The sequence below is a fragment of the Cryptomeria japonica genome, chromosome 5 (assembly GCF_030272615.1).
Source record: "Cryptomeria japonica chromosome 5, Sugi_1.0, whole genome shotgun sequence".
Lineage (NCBI taxonomy): Eukaryota > Viridiplantae > Streptophyta > Pinopsida > Cupressales > Cupressaceae > Cryptomeria > Cryptomeria japonica.
The window spans coordinates 672,982,567-673,006,184 of NC_081409.1; the positions used below are offsets into that span (position 1 = coordinate 672,982,567).

The window sequence follows — 23,618 nt, forward strand, 5'->3', positions numbered from 1 at the left end:
TGAAATCAAGAATACTTCACACAGGAGCAAAGAGGAAACTGAAACTGAGACAAGGTGCTCGAAATAGCACTTATTAAAAATAGCATATTCCAAGAATAGAAATGTCGTGGAAATGCACTAAAACTGCAGGCTTGAGCTCTCCAAAGAACATTGAGTCCCCTACACAACTCCATATAGCCTATGGGAACCCGAGAATAGGCTAACAGGAAGCACAACTGACTAGGTGCAAGAGGGGGATATTACACAAACTTTATGAAAATTGGTGCTTTCCAAAAATATAAAACTTTTCCAAGTGTGGAGAGCTCGAAGAATGCCAAAACAATATCTAGAAAGTACCATTGGACTCGTCAAGATTCCCTGAACTCACAGCCACTATCAAAAATTTTTTTTTTTTAAGTTTGCATTCTCCAAGAATTTTGGAACTTTCCAAGAATGTTGAAATGAATTGAAAATGGACATTACATTAGCCTAAGAATAGACACGTTGTTCAACATTACACCAAGTAATTGCAAAAACAATATCTTAAGTCATAATCAAGCTTAATTGGAATTACTCACGTTACAAAATATTATCATACAAGAAATACAGTTAATAGTGGAGTTATCATAATCCATCAGCCTTATAATCAAAATTAATTTAGTTCATGTCATTTAGGCTAATAATTCGTAATGCCTTCAAGATTTTTATCCAATGCTAATTGTTGTGTGTTGCACACACTCCCTGTCGCCGACAGGGTCCCCCTTCCCTTTTTGATCCTTTCATCTTCGCCCTATTGAGTTTCGCGCAGAGTGTCTCGCGTCCTTTCAGGCGAGTCCGCGATTGGTCCGTGAAGTAATGATGTCAAAAGAAAAGGGCCGATGATTCCATCAGGCTAGCCTAGCCCTCGGGCACAATGCCAAGAGTTTGATCGAAATTGTGAAATCGGCTTGGATAGGCGTAAGGTGATAGAAGTTGGTGAAGCCCGCCAAGCAAAGAGCAGTGCGTCTGAAGGTCGCACGAGGACCCAAAGTTACCGTTTTTCGCCTGAGAGCGATGAGATGGATTGCATACGGTTTGTTTTTACGGAGTTTACGGGATTTGTATTAAGGATGATTTTCGCCTACTGGTGAAGGAGGAGCGAATTTCCTAGCAAAATGCCTTTAAATTTGTAAAATATGCCCAAAGGTCCGAAAATGCCTTTAAATTTGCAAAATATGCCCAAAGGTCCGAAATGCCTTTAAATTTGTAAAATATGCCCAATGGTCCGAAATTCACTTTAAGTCATCTAATTTCGGACCCTGGGGCCAAAATTCGAAAATGTGATAAGTTTGCAAAAACTCCCCCAAGGTTCGAAAACTCCAAAATGGGCAAAAATCGCGAAAACTCCAAATTTGCGAAAAACGTTAAAACTCCGAGATTCGCCAAAAGGCATTAAAGGTCCAAAAACTCCAAAATGGGCAAAAATCGGGAAAACTCCAAGTTGGCGAAAACGATGAATGGTCCGAAGTTCATGAATGCTCCGAAATTCTTTCAAAATCGCAAAAGGTGTGCTAATGGTCCGAAGTTTATTTAAGTTGCAAAAATACACTTAAAGGTCCAAATATTGTCTTGAAGTTGAAAAAAGGGCCTTAAGGTCCGAAATTGGATAAATTCGCCAAAAACATATAAAAATCCGAAAATACTCCAAGCCGCCGAATGGTGTGAAAGCTCCGAAATTGGATAAATTCGCCAAAAAATGGGAAAGCCCCGAAAATCGCCAAGGCCCAAAGTTTGTGTGAAGGCGTCTAAGCATGTCAAGGAAAACGTAGTTTAGGTTTCAAAGCCTCCATTCTGCCGAATTTCGCATAAGGGAGGATAGCCGCGAAGGAGCAAAGGCAAGTCTGGCAAAAATCCCATATGCTCTGAAATTCGCCATAGAGCCCAAAGCCTCAGCACGTAGGCCAAGTGAAAAGACTTTGAAGTTTTTAAACCCCTCCTTTCCTCCGAAGATCACAGTGCCATAGCTCCGGAGTTCGCAATTTGGGAACGAAACGTGAAGAATTTGAATTTTTTAAACTCCTCCATACTGCCGAAGCTCGCTTAAGGGAGGATCGCGTTCGATTTTGAAAGGGAAGCCAGGGAGTATAATTTGCTTCCAAGGTAAAACGCTAACATAGACTATTCCAGACATTCAATTTCAAATTGCCATTTCGCCTAAAGGTAAAAATCGCTTAGTCTAAAATGACAAATTCTTTTCAAACAACAACCGCAAAATTTTGAATTGAAGGATGACCGTTGAAATTCCAAAATTTGCAAAACTATCCATTCATCTTTGCACGGCAAGGTCAGGCAATTTCTCGCCATCCATTTTCATCAGTTAAGTACGCTTTGTCTTTCTTGCTCGTTCGAAATATTTGTAAATTGGATGCATGCCTGTGCAAAACTGATTAAAATGCTTAAATCTTCAAAGTTTGCATCTTTTTCCGATTATGAAAGCGTCATTCAAAGCAGTCGAAAATTAGAATTTGCCTCCTAAGAGTTAACCAGAAAATTGCATTTTTAAACTTAGGAGAATTTTTCAAGCTTTACCCCTTTTGAAAATTAATCCAGAAAGTGCTTAAATATAAATTCACGATCAAAAGCTTCATAAATAAATGTTTTGCTCAATCAAGCTCTCAGCTAGCAATGTCACTCTGTTTCCAATCTAAATTTTGAATTAATCCTCGAATGCTGGAGTATTCTCTATCTAACCCGCCTTACTTCTTTTATATCGCCTCGTAATCCGTGTCCAACTGTGCAGGATAAATGCCTAAATTGGCGGTAGAATCATCAAAGACGCCCGCTACAGCCGAAACATCGCGAGCATCCAAATCAGATATCCCACGCAAAGTTGAAAGGATGAAGTACCAGTATCAAAGAGGGGGATTGAGGGAGTCAAAAGTTCAGAGCATCTGGGACAATGTCGGTGATACCGACCTAGGCCATATTGACATCCAGGACTTCAGGAATCGGGTCTTCTCGCCTAACGCATATGGCAAGCCTAGACAGATGGTGGAAAGTGGCATCGCCCAAGCGGTGGGATTTCCTCCAGCAGTACAGAACTATGACCTAGTGGTAGAGATTGCCCGGCATTATCAGCCAAGTTCCAGATTAGTGCTCCTCAAGAATATGACTCTCGCCAACTTCACTCCTGAGGCCATTGGCGATGCATTAGACATTCCCTTCCCAAACAATCCCACAGCCACAACTATAGATGAAGCACAAGGGGCATATGATATGAATCCCGCCAGGTGCAGAACATTGATCAACGAAGAGTGGTATAAGGAGAGAAGGCTTCCAAGCGCCAGAATTGGGAAAAAGACCCCAAGAAGTGATTTTCATAATGAGCATGGGGATATGGTCACATTACTCAGCCGGGTTATGGGACTTCCTAAATCCAACTACTTTGAAGAGTGGATGTTTTATTTCACAGAGCAAGTCTTCGCAGGGAAGTCTAAGTTCGACTAGGCCCAAATCATAAGCGACAACATCCACACTCAACTGATAGAGCTTGAAACAAAGAAATACTTCACTATGACCTCTTATTTGGTCTACATGTTCGCCAAGAACCAGTCGCTGCCAGGTTTGATAATGAAAGGTGAAATCAGGAATGGGTCTGGTCAGGTAAAGGTCTATGATTGTTACCTGCGGCTACGTTACCAAGATATAGCTCAGAGGGAAAAGAGCAGCCTAGCTTACACAGTTGGCCAATATGAGCGCGTCAATGATGCCTTCACTATGTGCCTGGTCAAGCTAATACAGGGAGGATTGCACATAAGGGTCTCAGAGCAAGCTACTATTCTAGTACAGAGATACGGAGTCTGGTTCATCTAGTTCCCAAGGTTCTCCTATATCCGAATAGCGGGCTTTGATGGTGCCCCTCTCCAACTTCCACGATACCCAACCGACAAAATAGTTCTTATGGAAGTCGCAAGGCAATCACGTTCGGTCGGCATCTTACTCAGAGAAAGCAAGCAAGCTGGATTCGCGTTCCCCATGATTATAGGCAACCGGGATGTCCATCTGAAGACCCCCACCCTAGCAGAGGAATCCCTCGCAGAGCTGGCCTCTTATGGCCTACAGGAGCATTTTCCGAGAAAACATTTCGATCACGATAATCTGGCAAAGAGAGCCTATGGCAGGCAGTACAAAGCAAAGGAATTAGTTGAAGACTATTGGAAAAATTGCTCTGATGACTACGAGGTCCGAAGACGTGAATATTCTAGGCTGAGTGTGCAGCAAATGCGGCTCTTTGAATACTGTCGGGTCCCAGATCAGCTCACAGATTCTAAGGAAATTGTCTCCAGGTCCAGGAATTTGAGGCAGTAAGGCATCTTTTGCCAGGCGTTGATTGGTCCCAGGACCCGATCACCGATTTCAAGGCAGTCATGGCAGCCCCGGCAAGATATACGGACCAATGGTTACATCAGCAGATGTAATGTCCCAACTTCGCAAATCTAAAAAAAACACGTAAACAATGATTTTTAATGATTGATTAACTCATCTAGGGTATAATTTGTCTAAATTCATTTGAGTTTATTAGTTATCAATAAGTCAACTCCATATTTAATTCCTAGTGGGATAAAAGGGATAAGCTACCTTAGGATGCCCGTAGCGCTTATCAGGCCCAAGGACGGTACACACCCCCTTGGCCCTCCTGCCAGAAGCCCTTTGTCAACTGCAGTGGGTGGTCTACCTGGCAGAGGCCTAGTTCCTGCTATCCCTGTTGCCTAATTCCTCATCTACCCCACTAGGTTTAAATATGTAATTGCTTTATTCATAATTTAGTAGTAATGCATATTATATCTATTAGCCCTTAATTGCATAATGATGTTATTTCCTTAATCAGGTGTTGTGGCTTATTAATCAGTTCATTTATTAAACTATTTACTAACTTGTTCATTCATGATAATTTATTCATATTGTGCAATCATATATATATATATATATATATATATAATTTTATATTAACTTTAACATTTATCTACCATTTATAGAGTATATATAATGCATTTAATGAAAAACCATATACCATTATTTAACCTTTAACTTTCTATATATATATATATATATATATATATTTTGATTATATTAACTTTATCATTTGTCTAGATCCATATCTTACAATATAAATTAAGTAACAATTAAATTAAAAGAGAAATAACAAAAATAACATCGAAGGAACCTGTTATCGCTTCTGCGTCTCCCGTTCCCCATCTTTCGTGCCTTTTTCCTCTCCTCCCCTTTCGTTGCCTTCGGCTTGCATTTAAATACCTGCGGGGAGGGTGTGTGAATGGCTATCTCTGTGAGCCGGGGGCGTTTCGGTGGATGGTTGTGACTGTTGGTAGACACCGCTACCTCCTCCAGCCACACTTAACCCTTGGTTTAACTTAATAAAACCCGTGGTTTCCCCTTGTTGCGTCTGCTTAAGGTAGTACGCTTTTAAATGTATGCTAACTTCAATTTGTTTAGTAAATGCCTTGACAAAGTGTTAATAATATCGTATGGCGTTTTAAGGTATGTTTTGGATGTGTTTATTTATTATGTTGTTTTAATGTTTATTTTTATAATGTATGTGTTAATATAATAATTTATATTATATATCAATGTTGCATTGTGTCAATATAATAATTCATATGTTAATATAATAATTTATATTATATATCAATTAATAATTAACATTAATAATTAATTAAAAAAATATGATTAATACATATATTAAAATTTTAAATAAGGAGTATTTTATTAAATAATTACAGAAAATGTGGGGTTATGACAGCCCTCCCCACTCAAAATTGCTTGTCCTCAAGCAATTTGGGATTAAGTTGATTAATAGTCTCATCTCCCTCCCATGTGGCATCTTCCCTAGGAAGGTTCTTCCATTTGACTAAATACTCTGTTATGGTCCTCCTTCTTAATTCTCTTTCTCGTTTGTCAAGGATAAGTTCAGGTTCCAAAATCAACTTCCCTTCATTATCAATTGGGGGTAGCTCGGTACAAGGGAAAATGTGTTGACCTAAAACCTTTTTTAGTCGGGATACATGAAATACATTGTGTATTTTACTGTGATCTGGAAGCTCTAATTCATAGGCCACTTCTCCTATCCTTCTCAAAATTTTATAAGGGCCATAGAATCGTGGTTTCAATTTCTCAGCTCCACTGATTTTAATGGATGTCTCCTTATAAGGCTGGAGTCTTAAGAATACCAAGTCTCCTACTTCAAAAGACCTTTCAATTCTTTTTTTGTCTGCATACAATTTCTGTTGATTCTGTGCTTGGTGAAGATTATCTTTAAGGGCATTCATGATATCTGTATTTTGCTGGAGGAAATCTTTTGCACCTGGTACATGACTTTCTGATCGGATGAGATCCCCAAAGGATGTTGCTTCATACCCGTAGAGGGCTTTAAAGGGACTCATTCAAATTGACATATGATGGGTTGTGTTGTAACAATACTCTCCAAGATGCAGCCATTTGACCCAAGCATTCTGCTGACCTGAAACATAATTCCTTAGATAACCTTCTATCCATTTGTTTACGATTTCTGTTTGCCCATCGGTCTGTGGATGATAGCTGGTACTTGGAGTTAACTCTGTCCCTGCTAGTTTAAATAGTTCTTGCCAAAATATGCTAAGAAATCGTCTATCTCTGTCACTCACAATATTCTTGGGTAAACCGTGTAGCTTGAAGATTTCTTTAAAGAAGATGTCGGCTACGTGAGATGCTCCAAAACTTGAAGGAATGGCCATAAAATGTGCATATTTTGTTAATCTGTCTACTACTACAAAAATGCAGTCTTTATTCTGTACCTTTGGAAGTCCTGTTATGAAGTCCATAGATATACTCTCCCACTTTTGATTTGGGATGGGTAGTGGTTGAAGTAACCCGGAAGGGAAAGTGTGTTCTTCTTTATTTCTTTGACACACCATGCATTCTTGGGTGTGCTTCAGTACATCTTCCTTCAACCCTTTCCATGAAAATCTTTCTCTGATCTGCTTGTAGGTCTTATAATACCCTTGATGACCTGCTAAAGGAAGGTCATGGTAAGTCTTTATAATGTCTACTTTCATATTGGATCTGGATGGAATATAGATTCTGTTTTTGTAGAGGATGAGATCATCAATTACCCGATAATTTTCATCTGTTTCTTTCCCATCTAGAATGTTGCTAGAGAATTCGTCTTTAGCATATTCGGTACTTAGAGCTGCTTTCCAATCTATAGATAGGATTGATAAAGACCCCAAGTAAGGTTTCCTTGAGAGAGCATCTGCCACAACATTATATTTCCCTTTCATGTATTCTATGTCGAAATTATATGCCTGAAGTTTACTCACCCATTGTTGTCTATCATTCAAATCTTTTTGATTGAGAAAGAACTTCAAGCTGTTATGATCAGTTTTAACTATAAACTTCCCACAGATCAGGTATTGTCTGAACTTCTCTAGTGCATGCATAATAGCCAGCATTTCCTTATCATAAACTGAATAGGTCCTTTCTGTGTCTCTAAGTTTCCTGCTTTCGAAAGCTATGGGATGCTTCTTTTGCATTAAGACAGCTCCAATGCCTTCTCCTGAGGCATCACAATAAAGCTCAAAGGGTGCTGAAAAGTCCGGAATTGCTAAGACCGGGCAAGAACTCATTACCTCTTTAAGTTTTTCAAATGCGGATTGGGCTTCATCTGACCATAAGAATGCTCCCTTCTTAGTTAAATTGGTTAAGGGAGAAGTTAGCTTTGAAAATCCTTTAACAAATCTTCTATAGTAACTGCATAAACCTAAGAAACCTCTGAGGTGAGTGAGGGTTCGGGGCCTTGGCCAATTTTTGATGGCTTCAATTTTTTCTTCATCCACCTTAACTCCATGGGTGCTGATCTTATGACCAAGATACAAAATTTCTTCCATCCCAAACTCACATTTTGACATTTTGGCAAAAAGAGAATGTTGTTCAAGTAGGCCCAATATTTCATCTATGTGCCTCAAGTGTGCTTCCCAAGTTTTGCTGTAAATCAATATATCATCAAAAAATACTAACAGGAACTTCCTCAACTGTCCCCTGAAGATGTGGTTCATGCATGACTGGAAGGTGGCAGGGGCATTTGTAAGGCCAAATGGAAGGACCAAAAACTCAAAGTGGCCATAGTGGCATCGAAAAGCTGTTTTGGGAACATCTTCCTTCCTCACTCTTATTTGATGGTATCCCGATCTCAAATCTATTTTTGAAAAGTATACTGCTCCATGTAATTCATCTATAAGTTCGTCCACCCTAGGGATAGGGTATCGGTTCTTTATAGTCTTCTTATTGAGTGCTCTATAATCAATGCACATCCACATGGTCCCATCCTTCTTTTTTACCAATACAACAGAGGAGGCGAAAGGACTGGAGCTAGGTTGAATGTGCCCCATTTCTAGAAGCTCTTTGATAGCTTTCTCAATTTCTTCCTTATAGCCCCTTGGATGGCGATAAGGGGTGGTGATTACTGGTTTTGCACCTTCTTCAAGTTCAATAGTGTGTTCAAATCCTCTCTTGGGTGGCGGTCCTTTTGGGATGTCCTCAAACACTTTTTTATGTTTTTTAATAATGGGTTTAATATCAACATGAATGGCTTCCCCTTGGTTTGAATTTTTGTCTAGTACCATGCATTGGGCAGCCCACTCTCCTTGGCTACGTCTAAAAATCCTTTCCATCTTTTTGGAAGTTACCATTCTAGTTGTGCCATCATGCAACCCTTGGATTAGTACTTCCTGTCCATTTTGAGTGAAACATAACTCCAATTTGGGGTGATCGAGGTAGAATCTTCCCAAGGAATGTATCCAAGGAATTCCTAGGATTACATCTGAATCCCCTAACTCTACCACATAAAAATCTTCTTTGGTAGGGTATTTCCCTAATGTTATGTTTAATTGAGGGATCTTTTTGTTACATGAGGAAGTGGATCCGTCTGCAAGAGCTACTTGGAAACCCTTAAACTCTTGTGTTGTCAGCTTCAACCTTTTTACCAAGCTTTTATCAATAAAGTTGTGGGTAGCCCCGCTATCCAAGAGCGCAATTACTCTCTGCCCTTTGATCGCACTTTTGATTCTGAATGGATGGTGTTTTGAAGCTACGGAAATTGCGGCTAATGATACTTGCACATCTTCAGTAATTTTTTCTCTTTTGCTTGGGGGTTCATTGAATTCTTCTTCTTCATCACTAGATAAGGCTTCCAAGTTGTGGGCTTGGCTCTTCCTCCCACATATGTGACCCGGTTGCCACTTTTCTTTGCACTTAAAGCATAGACTTTTTTTCTTAAGCATATCTCTTTCATTTCCCTCTTTGCAACTGTGACCATATTCCCATTTCTCATGACAATGGTAACATACGTTCTTTCTCTTAAGCTCTTCCCTTTCTTTAAAGGTGTTTCCCTTCCTAGGCCATTCTTTAGTATGTGTATTTTTAGTGAATGTTTTGGAGGGTTTCTCCCAAGTTGAAGTGTCTTCTAGGCCCAATGCTTTATCTATGGCATCGTCTAGGGTAGGAGGTTTTAATGCTCTCATCAATCCTTTAATGGAGTCTTTGAGTCCCTCCACAAAAAGATAGGTGAGCCTGTCCTCATCCACTCCTGAGACCCTTACGGAAATTTTTTGAAATTCAGTGATGTATTCCTCCACTGTTCCCCTTTGTCTTAAGAGGGTTAATTCTTTGAAATCTTTTTGTGGGTGTTTCCTCTCAAATCTCTTAATGAGTTTCTGAGTGAACTCGTCATATGTTGTTATACCATCATGACCTTGTGTGAGGGTGCCATGATACCACCACTCATGGGCTAAACCTTCTAGGTGTAAAATGGCAAATTGGACTACATCATCTTCTGTCATGGGGCTGAGATTTAAGTATGTATTAAGTTTTTGTATCCATGCTTGGGCTGATATTTTTCCGGAGCCATCAAAGTTAGGTATTGATAGTTTATTTACTTTGTGTTTTAGATCCTTGCTGAATGGTTTTCTCCTAGGGGTTTCATTTTTCTTTGCTTCACAAAACTCCCTAAAAGATACAATCTCTCTTACTTCTGGCCCTAATCTAGCATAGGCCATGGCTATTTCTTCTGTGTTATTCATGGAGGGGTTATTTGTTTCTTCCCTATTATTTCCCTCTCTAGGTAGGAAATTGGGTTTTTGTATCCTGGAGCTAGAAGATGTATTATGAGTGTTTTCAGAATGGTTAGAGTTTTCTTCTCTGCCATTGGAATGATTTCTAAGAGTATTCATGGTGGTATTCATATCTTGTAAGGCTTGAAGCAAAGCCTGACTTGTTTTTTCATTTTGCTCCATTAGAGCTTGAGTTTTTCTATCATTGTTTTCCATGAATGTTCTAAGTTCATTTTCCAATGGTTCACCCATGTGGTTACTACTTCCTCTGGTTCTCCTTTGATAAGTTTGCATTAACAACCCTTAACAGGATGGCAGAATCAAGCTCTGATACCAATTGCAATGTCCCAACTTCGCAAATCTAAAAAAAACACGTAAACAATGATTTTTAATGATTGATTAACTCATCTAGGGTATAATTTGTCTAAATTCATTTGAGTTTATTAGTTATCAATAAGTCAACTCCATATTTAATTCCTAGTGGGATAAAAGGGATAAGCTACCTTAGGATGCCCGTAGCGCTTATCAGGCCCAAGGACGGTACACACCCCCTTGGCCCTCCTGCCAGAAGCCCTTTGTCAACTGCAGTGGGTGGTCTACCTGGCAAAGGCCTAGTTCCTGCTATCCCTGTTGCCTAATTCCTCATCCACCCCACTAGGTTTAAATATGTAATTGCTTTATTCATAATTTAGTAGTAATGCATATTATATCTATTAGCCCTTAATTGCATAATGATGTTATTTCCTTAATCAGGAGTTGTGGCTTATTAATCAGTTCATTTATTAAACTATTTACTAACTTGTTCATTCATGATAATTTATTCATATTGTGCAATCATATATATATATATATATATATATATATATATATATATATATATTATTTTATATTAACTTTAACATTTATCTACCATTTATAGAGTATATATAATGCATTTAATGAAAAACCATATACCATTATTTAACCTTTAACTTTCTATATATATATATATTTTGATTATATTAACTTTATCATTTGTCTAGATCCATATCTTACAGTATAAATTAAGTAACAATTAAATTAAAAGAGAAATAACAAAAATAACATCGAAGGAACCTGTTATCGCTTCTGCGTCTCCCGTTCCCTATCTTCCGTGCCTTTTTCCTCTCCTCCCCTTTCGTTGCCTTCGGCTTGCATTTAAATACCTGCGGGGAGGGTGTGTGAACGGCTATCTCTGTGAGCCGGGGGCGTTTCGGTGGATGGTTGTGACTGTTGGTAGACACCGCTACCTCCTCCAGCCGCACTTAACCCTTGGTTTAACTTAATAAAACCCGTGGTTTCCCCTTGTTGCGTCTGCTTAAGGTAGTACGCTTTTAAATGTATGCTAACTTCGATTTGTTTAGTAAATGCCTTGACAAAGTGTTAATAATATCGTATGGCGTTTTAAGGTATGTTTTGGATGTGTTTATTTATTATATAAGGTATGTGTTAATATAATAATTTATATTATATATCAATGTTGCATTGTGTCAATATAATAATTCATATGTTAATATAATAATTTATATTATATATCAATTAATAATTAACATTAATAATTAATTAAAAAAATATGATTAATACATATATTAAAATTTTAAAATAAGGAGTATTTTATTAAATAATTACAGAAAATGTGGGGTTATGACAGCAGATTGAAAGACTAATCCATGAGGGAGTCCAATTCACTTACCACCTAATGGGCAACCTCGATTCTCAGTCTTCCAAGGATGAGGGAACGTCCAGTGCACCCAAAGAAGAAATTGAAAAACCCGAGAAAAGAAAGAAAGCTAAGGCTTGCAGAGGGACTCGGACGTCCAAGAGAACAAGAAGGGAGAAGATTCCTATAAAGAGACCAGAGGCCACTTCATCGTCAAAGGACCTCAGTTCGTCCGACGATGTAGTAGAATTAGATTATATACCTGCTCCACCTTCCTAGAGTGACATCGATGCGTTTGAAGCTGATGATCCTCCCGCGCTCGACATGCTAGAAGCTGAGCTAAGAGCCATTGAATCAACTGAACCGGGTAACCAAATAGAGGAAGGAGAGATTCCATCCATTCAAGGGATTGAGGTGCATGAACCCACGCAACAGAGCCGCCATGAATTGCTGCTCCACAATACAACCAAAGATGACTCTACCGTCGAAGGAGAACAAAGGTTAGATGAGACTCACGAGCTCGAAAGGACTAAAGAACAGCCATCACGAGAAGATACCAGACAGTTGTTCAGTGAAGTGGGAGAAAATTCAGCTGCAAGCAAGGAACTTGGCACCTCCTCCACCCCTCCGATAACAGAGCAGCTGTGAATCTGTGATGAGTCAGCTGAAAACGTCAAAGAACAGAATGCAAACTTAACCTTATCATCAGCCCAAACAGTGCCTCAAGAGTGGTTGATTGCTAGAGCCCAGCGCAAGGCCGCCACCAAATCACCTATTGACCTGGAGGACATCTTCTCGCGCATAGACCAAGCTAAAGCTAAGGGGAAGAAAAAGCCTAAGGCATATTCTAGAATGACTAAAGATGAGCAAAGGAACCGCACTCTTCACATTGCCACCCCGCCTGTAGACAAGCCAGCAGATCAGATTACACTGGCAGATTATAGCATCACAATTGTCCCCATTGGACGAGCTACTAAGGAGCAAGAAAAAGAAGAATTCAAGGATTCAGTGCAGAATATACTCAGACAGCTTGAAGAGATAACAACTGAAAAGAACATGTATCAAGCTCGTGTTGAGCAAGCCGAGAGATACATCGATCAGCTCCTGAGACCATTACACAATGCTTCTGAATCCCATATTCCCCCGACAGCATTGGCGCAAAGGACCACAACAGAATTTGAAGGAGTACGGGACACCGCAAGGGCCGTCAGGGAATGGATACAAGACACCAAAAGAAGGGGGGAGCAAATCCTTGAGGAAGTAAAAGAGATGGCCCACCATCGAGAACTCACTCTGGTCAAGTTATTAGAGGTAAAGAGGGAATCTCTCAGAATGTATGAAGTGGCTGCCACAACTCTCCCCCTCATGAGGGCTCTTTTCTGGACTCGCACGGATTCCTACATTGTCCGCCATCCTAGATCTATACGATATCAGCACTCTTAAGGAATGGTACTGGACTATCACCATGAATGACACTAGGGAAATCATTGATAAAGAGAATGACACATGCGAGGTGATTCTGGGAAACATGCAGGAGCGCGGTAAGACAATCCTCCGATCAATGGTTTCAGGATGGAAAAATGACCTATCCGATGATGCAATCCGGCCAAACTGGGAGGAAAGATTGGGAACGGATAGGATTACCTATTCCGCTAAAGACTTGAGTTTTGCTGGTCAATTCCATTCAGACATGTTGTGTTTCGAGCGTAACTATTCCAGCTAGAAGGATGGTTTGAAACACGTGGACCAGTACCTTGAAGGCATGCAATATAAAATTTGTAATCCTCCTATGCCGTCGTTCAGTTTGCTTTTTCAATTATGCATCAGGTTCCAAGAATATGTTCGTAAGGAATGTGCGGCAGGTCATGATCTGTGGCCAGAATATTTGCATGGTGAAGATGAATTTCTAGAAAAGGAGTGTGAGGCTGAATTAGAGAAAGTGATTTCCTAAAAGTGTTTTTTCCTTAAAATTTTGAAAAGTGCACTTTTGCACCAAAAGGTCATATTTGACTTCTAAGTCAACAAAAATGTAAAACTTTATGTATGCACCTTTTTGGATTATTTTTGGATGTGTTGTAATTACCTTTTTTAGGTAGTTATTGCTCCCTTTGGGGTGGTTGTTGATATTTGCCTCCCATTTATGGGTATGGGCAGCCATGTTTTATGGATGAATCTGGGCCACTTGTTTAGATTAGATCTTGGCCATTCATCCATCTTTGAGGCCTATTTAAGGGACTAGTTTTCCCTCTTTTTGTAAGAAGTTCTTGAATTGTTGCAAAAGCTCTGGCAAAATTTACAAGATTTAATGCAAAATAAAGACTGTTTCCAAATTTCCTTGTGAGTGCATGGTCTCCTTCTTCATTAATTTAGAAATTTTTCAGTTATGTTTATTTCCTTTATATAGCATTTTCAAACAAACATCAGACAGAATCCTCGCAGTTCACATCATTGGGGAATGGCTGATTGCCTTTCTCTCTGCATGGTTAATCTGAACCTTTTATATGCTTAAGTTCGGTTATTGAATACTCACTATGAATGTAAAAGTTCTAATGTTGTAGTTGATAACATGAAAATCCTATTTTCCTTTGAAGATTGCACTAGATTTATGCAAACATTGTGCTTGAGTAGTTGGTGATGCTTAGTCTAGTTATTTGGAGGTGTCCGTCTGTTTGTTGAATTTGCTATCTTAGTTAGAATTTACATTTCATGTATCTCTTTCTCCCTATCCTTCCCTCCTTTTCCCCTTTTTTTTATCAAGAGAATCTGCAGGCCCATTGAAAACAGTATCAACTCAATTGAAATCATTTGATAAGAAAGATCATAAAGATTTCAGGGAACTCACTATCAATCGCCTATCTCACCGTAAGTCCCCCTTGTGTTTCCAACATAAACACATCAAACCACTGAGAAATCCTGCAATCAAGACCTGACAAACGAAACCTTGAGGTTGTCCCATTTGATCAAACGTAGAAAATAGCATTAGGGATTTCCTTATCTCAAGAGAGGATAGGATACTCAGCAGGTTTATTCTATTCTGCGTTGGCCGTATGGAGTGTGCAGCAATGCGATTTCAGACACGTCAACACTAACCTAGACAAAAATTGGGAAACATCGAGGCATTATAGTAGGGGCTTCCTTTAATACAAGAACAATTTCATCTAGATAACAAATCATTGACAGCAGAGGAAACAAGATGGAAAATAAAGGAAGCATATGACATTTTTTGGTAATTCATTTCCCATTGAAAACTATACTCTAACAAGAATCTTCCAACATTTATCTATTTCAAGGTCATTTTTCATTTTAAACCCTTAAAGATCCCACTAAACAGATTTCAAGAAAATATTTCAGAAATAGGTCACTGAACCATAACAAACACAATAAATGACATTTTATTTTTCCCTACAGTGTTTCTACAATTTTTCAAATTACATTCAATAAATATCTCATTAAATCAAATAAAAATGTTTAGCACATTACACTTACAAGACACGAAAATGAACAGAAGCTAAGTCTTCACCCAAGTGAACAACATGTTCCCATCCCACGACTTCTATCTGCAACATAACAAAATGAAGACACTATTAAATTTGATTTCAAGTCATTGAAAAAGCAATCTGTATGTATATCTTGATTCATTTCAAAAAAAGTTTAAAAGAACATTTCTCAAGATATGATACATAACGACTCTTTTTCTTATTTGGTAGCTAATGAATGATCACCCAGACTCTATTTTCCTGTGATATTAGATTAGCTCATGCGCCCTAAATTATTGAAGATAATCACCTAGAGTAGCAGGAACATGTACCAACTCAAAAACAAGGGCAGTATTTCGAAATCATGTGTATTTATGATGCTTCACTATAATGCATGTAAATATAATCAATAAGAGATGTAATATGAATATAGTGGAAAGGTACCCATGGTATAACAAAGTTTCTCTTCATAATTATGATGTTGAAATTTTTCCAAGTATAAATTAGATGATAAGATAGAGGGGATGCTATGAACAAGTTCCCATCTTTGAGTTCTTCCACCTACCCCTAATGGAAAAACAATAAGGTAATGTATTACTTCACCTATCAAAGAATAGCTAATGTCTTTGAATATTCCCACAAAGGAATTGCACTACAATGGATATCCCTAAAGGCCACATTTCTTCCTAAAATCAAAAAAAATCTAATTTGGTTATGCTTCTCATGCCTTCTTAAGGGGGGAAATGTATAAGCTTTCAAGCAACTACATGTTCTACTTTGTAGTTTGACTTAACATTGGAATTCTCCCAGCATAAATCTAAAACCAAAAATTAAAATATAACTAAAAAAATTAAAGCTTGTTCAAACTTTCAAGTTAGTTTCTACTTCTAGTATTAAGCTAAAAAGTAAAAGGATTTTTTTTTAACCACTATTGTTTTCCCCTCTGTTAAATTGCTTGAGCTAAAGAAAAAAGCCTCCCCTTTGCACCCTTGTAGACCTCCAACTCATCAAAAACTTTGCCATTCATCTTATTTTCTAGCACCACCTTATCAATAAATGAAACAAGACCTACCATGACATCATCATCGACCTTAAATGTATTGAAGAAGTAAAACTTTTGGTTCATGTAGTAGACCAAGGCATGTATTGAATGGTGGAGTCAATTCATCCATCTACAACTAATGATGCACCAAATGATTTCATTATTTTCTTTTGTTTTCATCAAAGTAACACAAAATGGTCTCTTTGCCCTGATTTGTGCCCTTATAGAGATAACCCATCAGTATGCCATCCCCATACACCAAATGAAGAACCTTGACCAGAAGTTTGTTAATGCATGATAGCTTCAGTAAGATAAATGATTGAATAAGAGATAAATGAAGTCTCTCATTCAATCATTTATCATATCGATAATTATGATGAAAATCTTCAAGCAATTAATTCTTCATTTGATAGCCATTCTACATTTGCATATAATTAACCTATTCAATTCGATCAAATCCTTAACATCAATAATCATACTATATCATTGTTTATGTTCATCGATTACTAAATCATGCTAATGCATTCCGATTTGTATCGATTAACATAATTGATAATAAACAAATGATTAATCGAACATCGATTGATATCGGGTTATATGTGCACCGATTAATATCGGGTGGCATGAAAAAGTTACGCCGATAGTTATTGGTTGTTAAGCATACGCTGATAGTTATCGGTTGTTAAGCATGCGCTGATAGTTATCGGTTGTTAAGGTTAAGCATACACCGATAGTTATCGGCTGTTAAGATTATGCATACACCGATAGTCATCGGGTGTTAAAGTATAAACATATACCGGTTGGCATTGGTAATTAATATGCATTGTTTGGTATTAACAAAGAGGCACGATCAAGTAATGTCTTGATCGGTCATGACCGATCAAGGCATTGCTTGATTGTACCCCGCTTGTTATATATATATATCTAATGGCTTTCGTGAGAAAGGACATAGAAAACAACAAATGCTCCTCTCACCTGCCACATAAAAGAAGATAGTCAGATTCATATGTTAATTCAGTAATATATAGAACAAGATAATATTAAACAGAATATAACTTGCATATTGAATGTAAATTGAACATCATTTGCATGGTATCAGAGCTATAGTTAAATCGAACTTGAGGCTGTTCAATTTTACGTAAAATTCAAATCAAGAATATATTCAAAATCACAATCCTATCAATGGCTAGCGCTATTAGATTTGAAGACAGGCTTGTAGGAGGTGATGACTTCTCCGCATGGAAGTTCAGAATTCAAATGATTCTAAAGGAAAATAAAGTTGAATCATTTGTAAAAACTAAAACTGAAGAACCTGATACTGAACCTGACAAAGCAATCTGGAGACAAGGAAATGATAAGGCTATCAAAATCATAGTTGATGGGGTGAGGAACAACATTATGCCCATTATAAGGAAGCATGAAACAGCCTTCAATATGTTCCAAGCACTTGAAGATGCTTTTGAGATATCTAATGCCAGTAGAACCTTGACTCTAAAAAGAGAAATAAATCACATAGGCATGATAAAAGGAGAATCAGTCAATGCCTACTTCATGCGAATATCTGCCCTAAGGGATGAACTGGCAACCCTTGGATATGAAATCCAAAGCAAAGAATTAACCCTCATTGCTCTAGATGGGTTGCCTAGCATATGGGAAACATTCGTCCAAGACATCAGTGCAAGGCATAACTTTCCAAAGTTCGATAGGTTGAAGGCTGACTGTCTCCAAGAGGAATCAAGGCAAAATAAGAAAGGGATCAAACAGAAGAATATAGATGAAGATCTACAAGTTCTTAATACGAACTCAAATAAGAAAGGCAAGTAGAAGCAATTCAAGAAGAGAAAAGGTCGTCACGGCAAGAACTCCTTCAAGAAAGACCTCTCTCAAATTCAGTGTTATAGATGTGACAAATTTGGGCACTATGTTGCCAAATGTCCAAAAAGAGCTAAAACAAGCCACATTTGCCAAAACAGGAAAATCTAAAAGGGAAGAGGACTCCAAGAAGTATGTACTCTATTCAGCACAAACAAATCAAGCATCAAACAAAGTGAACTCTTGGGTGATCGACAGTGGCTCATCCAGACACATCACAAGATTCAGAGAAGTACTAGACTCCATGAAAGAGGAGAATGATGAGGAAGTAACTATCGGAGACGATTCTACACACCCTATCAAAGGAGTTGGAACCTGCACCATCAAACTAAAGTCAGGTGTATCATTACAACTTAGAGGAGTGCTATATGTTCAGGCATCAAGAGAAATCTAGTCTCAATATCAGCACTGGAGGACAATGGATACAAAGTAACCTTCATGGACAACAAAGTACAGGCTTGGCCAAAGAACTCATCCATCAAGGAAGCTAAAACAATTGGTCAAAGACAAGGCTATTTATATGAGCTATGTACAGAGCCCAACTTAGCCATAATTCATGAGACCACAGATGCCAATGAAATCTGGCACAAAAGACTAGGCCACCTAAATTTTAGAGCTTTATCATCAATGGGGGACCTTGTCATAGGTCTACCCAAGGTAAAGCAATATAATTCAGGGGCATGCAAAGGATGTGCTCTAGGTAAGAATACTAACGGTGCTTTTCAGAATAGTACTAGGAAAACAAGTAAAATTTTAGAGTTAGTTCATTCTGATGTATGTGGACCTATGTATGTACCTTCATTGGGGGGATTTTTGTATCATGTAATATTTGTTGATGACTACTCTAGGAAAACTTGGATCTACTTTCTGAAATGTAAAGAATCAGAAGAGATACTCAATAGGTTTAAAGAATTCAAATCACTAACAGAGAACTACTCAGGAAATAAAATTAAAACCCTAAGAACTGACAATGGGGCGGAATACACATCAGAATTATTTAAAGAGTTTTGTAAAAATTCAGGGATTAAGAGGGAGTTAACAATACCTTATAAACCTCAACAAAATGGGATAGCTGAAAGGAAAAATAGGACAATAGTTGAAGCTGCCAAAGCTATGATTCTTGATCAGAATCTAAATATCAATCTTTGGGCAGAAGCAACTAGCACTGTTGTATATATTCAAAATAGATGTCCCCACTTTCATCTTGAAGATAAAACCCCTAAGGAAGTCTTTACTAAATCAAAACCTGATATTAGCCATCTTAGGATATTTGGATGCCCTGTCTATATTCATGTACCTAAGGAGAAAAGATTAAAACTAGAGCCTTCAGGAAAAAGGGGAATCTTTGTAGGATATAGTGAAACCTCCAAGGCTTACAGGATCTATATACCTGGCCAAAAGAATATTGAACTAAGCAGGGATGTGATCTTTGAAGAAGACTTAGCCTTCAAAAGAGCCCAAAGCTCTCTAAACCCTGAAGTCTATATCCCCACTCCTAGCATAGATAGAGATCCTACTCCTGAGCTTCAGAGGAAGAATCCTGAGGAAACTATAAGTGAAACTCAAAGTCCACCTAGAGAAAACCTCAAGAAAAGACCACTGTGGGCCACCAAAACTGTAGTAGAAGCTCAGAAGTTTGTTGCTCCTTCAGGGACCTTCAGGGAAAGCAAAAGGCCTAACAGATTCACTAGCTATGTTGCCCTTATGAATAATCTCTCTAAGTCGAACCAAACAATGTATCAGAGGCTATTGAACATCAAGTATGGAAGGATGCCATGTCTGAAGAGTATCAGTCCATTATGAAAAATGATGTTTGGGAGATTGTTCCTAGGCCAACTAAGAAATCTATTGTTTCATCTAAATGGATTTTTTAGATTAAACATGCTGCAGACAGTAGTATTGAAAAACACAAGGCTAGATTTGTAGCTAGAGGTTTCTCTCAAAGGGAAAGGATAGATTATGAAGAAACTTTTGTACCAGTTGCCAGATATACATCAGTAAGAGTTGTATTAGCCATTACAGCATCTAAGGGGTGGAAGGTACACCAGATGGAAGTTAAGACAGCATTTCTAAATGGTGAGATCTCAGAAGAAGTCTACCTAGAGCAACCTGAAGGGTTTGAAGTCTATGATGCAGAGTCTCATGTGTGCAAACTCAAGAAAGCTCTCTATGGGCTTAAACAGGCTCCCAGGGCCTGGTATGAAAGAATTGACACCTATCTCTCAGGACTAGGTTTCTCTAAGAATGATGCAGATCCTAATCTCTACTACAAAAGAAATAAAGGTGATATGCTAATATTGATTTTATATGTTGATGACTTATTAATCATATGAAATGATCATCTTATAGATCAATGCAAGAAAGATCTATCCAAAGAATTTGACATGAAGGACTTGGGACTCCTTTATTACTTCCTAGGATTGGAAGTATGGCAGAATTCTGCCAACATTATACTAAACCAAGGAAAGTATAACTTGGATATATTGAAGAAATTCGGAATGTTGAACTGTAGGCCCATGAACTCTCCTATGGAAACCAATTTACATAAACTTAAAGAAGCAGCAGCAGAGTCACAACCCACTGACTCTACTCATTACAGATAGATAATTGGGTCCCTGATGTACCTAGTGAAGCCAAGGCCAAATATCTGTTATGCAGTTAATGCCTTAAGTCAGTTCATGTGTGAACCTAAGGAGATACACCTGGTTGCAGTAAAGCACATCATGAGATACCTACAAGGTACTCTAAACCTTGGTCTCAAATATGAGAAAGTTGACATAAACCTCCATTGATTTACAGATTCAGATTGGGTTGGACGTGTAACTGACAGAAAAAGCACTTCAAAGTGTTGCTTCAGTCTAGGTTCATCCATGATATCTTGGATCAGCAGGAAGCAGTCTTCAGTAGCTCAAAGCTCCACCGAGGCAGAATACATTCCAGCTTCTATGGTTGCCCAAGAAGCAGTATGGCTTAGGAAGTTGCTTGTGGGGTTGTTTGGAGAGCCTATGAAACCCACTGTTATACATTGTGACAATCAAAGTTGCATAAAACTTTCAGTAAATCCAGTGTTCCATGACAGATCCAAGCATATTGAGATTCCATACCACTATGTGCAAGATATGGTAGACAGGAATGTGATCCAATTAGAATATGTTTGTACAAGAGATCAAACTGCAGACATTCTGACCAAACCTCTTTCCAAAGTGAAGGTTGATCACTTCAGAAAAGGTTTAGGTATGATAGAAAGGTAATTTGCTTTGTAATCTGTATTTGCATATCAATAAGATGTTTAATGTGTAAACTTCTTTGTCATGATAGGACATTTTGGATTTTTATCCCCTGAGTTCTTATCTAAGAGGTGACGATCTCTCAAGATAATGAACACTTGTATGGAGACATTATAAGGTGACGATCTTATAATGTCCAAACCAGTTATCATGTTGGATCTCTGGTGTGTCATGGATGTGCCATGATTGTGTTGTGATAAAACATTTGTATAAAGTGTTAGTGCACATATCACAACTTGGATAAGATGAGAAGTTAATCCTTCTCATATGATTATCCTTAAGTATTGCGTGTTTAGGCAATACTGATATCACATGCTTAAGTGATATCCTGTCATCACAAGATTGGCGTGATGGACGTGACTGATATCATGTGATTATGTGGTATGATTTTCTAGAATGTCAAATTGAGTAAAGAATGCTAACCATCATTTGAATTGTGATGCTTGAATATATTGTTTACATTTACCTTACCTAGCTAAGAGGGAGTGTTAATGCATCATAGCTTCGGTAAGATAAATGATTGAATGAGAGATAAATGAAGTCTCTCATTCAATCATTTATCATATCGATAATTATGATGAAAACCTTCAAGCAATTAATTCTTCATTTGATAGCCATTCTACATTTGCATATAATTAACCTATTCAGTTCGATCAAATCCTTAACATCGATAATCATACTATATCATTGTTTATGTTCATCGATTACTAAATCATGCTAATGCATTCCGATTTGTATAGATTAACATAATTGATAATAAACAAATGATTAATCGAACACCGATTGATATCGGGTTATATGTGCACCGATTAATATGGAGTGGCATGATAAAGTTACACCGATAGTTATCGGTTGTTAAGCATACGCTGATAGTTATCGGCTGTTAAGGTTAAGCATACGCCGATAGTTATCGGCTGTTAAGGTTAAGCATATGCCGATAGTTATCGGGTGTTAAAGTATAAACATATACCGGTTGGCATTGGTAATTAATATGCATTGTTTGGTATTAACAAAGAGGCACGATCAAGTAATGTCTTGATCGGTCATGACCGATCAAGGCATTGCTTGATCGTACCCCGCTTGTTATATATATATATATCGAATGGCATTCGTGAGAAAGGACATAGAAAACAACAAATGCTCCTCTCACCTGCCACATAAAAGAAGATAGTTAGATTCATATGTTAATTCAATAATATATAGAACAAGATAATATTAAACAGAATATAACTTGCATATTGAATGTAAATTGAACATCATTTACAAAGTTTTGTTACCTAACAAATTGAAAACAAATTTGAAATTATTACAAAGTTAGCCACAAAAAAATTTATAAAAAAAAAACAAATAGTTAATTCATTTGAAATTTATGTTTTTATTTGAACTTACCTTGATAATCAAGTCATCAACATATAGGAATGTTAAAGTAATGGAAAAATTGTCTACAATTATTGGTTGATTGAAAAAAAGATTATGTCAATGGCCATTCATTCTGATGTGTCCATCCACATGTGCATCAATGAGTCGGCAAGATGAATTTTTAATGTCTCCTGGACACAGAATTTCACCGACAAGCCTTCTCCTTCTTTGAATGTTGGCCACGTCGGCATCGTCAAGTTACTGGTATCTAAGAAGTATAAGAAATTTCCCAGCGAAACTTCATCATCATTCCTTCGCTGACTCCTTGTTAACATGTGGACACCGCCAAGTCGTTGAAGCTTCAAGAATGGTATCACCAATATTACAAAAAGCTACTTTTGTTAAATATCGTGGACTTCCACATCAGCTCAGTGGATCAATGGAATGCGATAAAGACTTCAACGACTACCCAATAACTCCCAGGTGGGACCATGACTTAAGAGTGACTTAAAGCACGTCCTTTAAATACGAAGTTACTAGGACATAAGAGGGTACTTACAAGCACTAACACATGACTTAGGCAAATAAAAACATGCACGTGAAGACTAAGGAAAAAATATACCAACCGGTAAAATAACAAAAGCCTAAGCACAGGGCTGGTTAACGCAATGAGATAAAACCTTTAGAGACAACTTAAGAGGAGATCTTACCAGTTGAGCCGATCAACTGATAATTAAAACAAAAGCCCACCTAAGGTTATTTGAAAATTTTAACCCAAAATATCTT

The 23,618-nt window shown here is 37.9% G+C and overlaps 1 protein-coding gene across 3 annotated transcripts in view; it reads right to left on the minus strand.

Moving 5' to 3' along the window:
- Window positions 1-23,618, minus strand: part of LOC131039553 (uncharacterized) — a 183,683-nt gene that overhangs the window by 103,912 nt on the left and 56,153 nt on the right. For all 3 annotated transcript variants that reach the window (XM_057972342.2, XM_057972343.2, XM_057972341.2), the window contains exon 5: window positions 15,283-15,353. In XM_057972342.2, coding sequence (XP_057828325.2) covers window positions 15,283-15,353 — 71 coding nt within the window. The remainder of the gene's footprint in view (window positions 1-15,282; window positions 15,354-23,618) is intronic.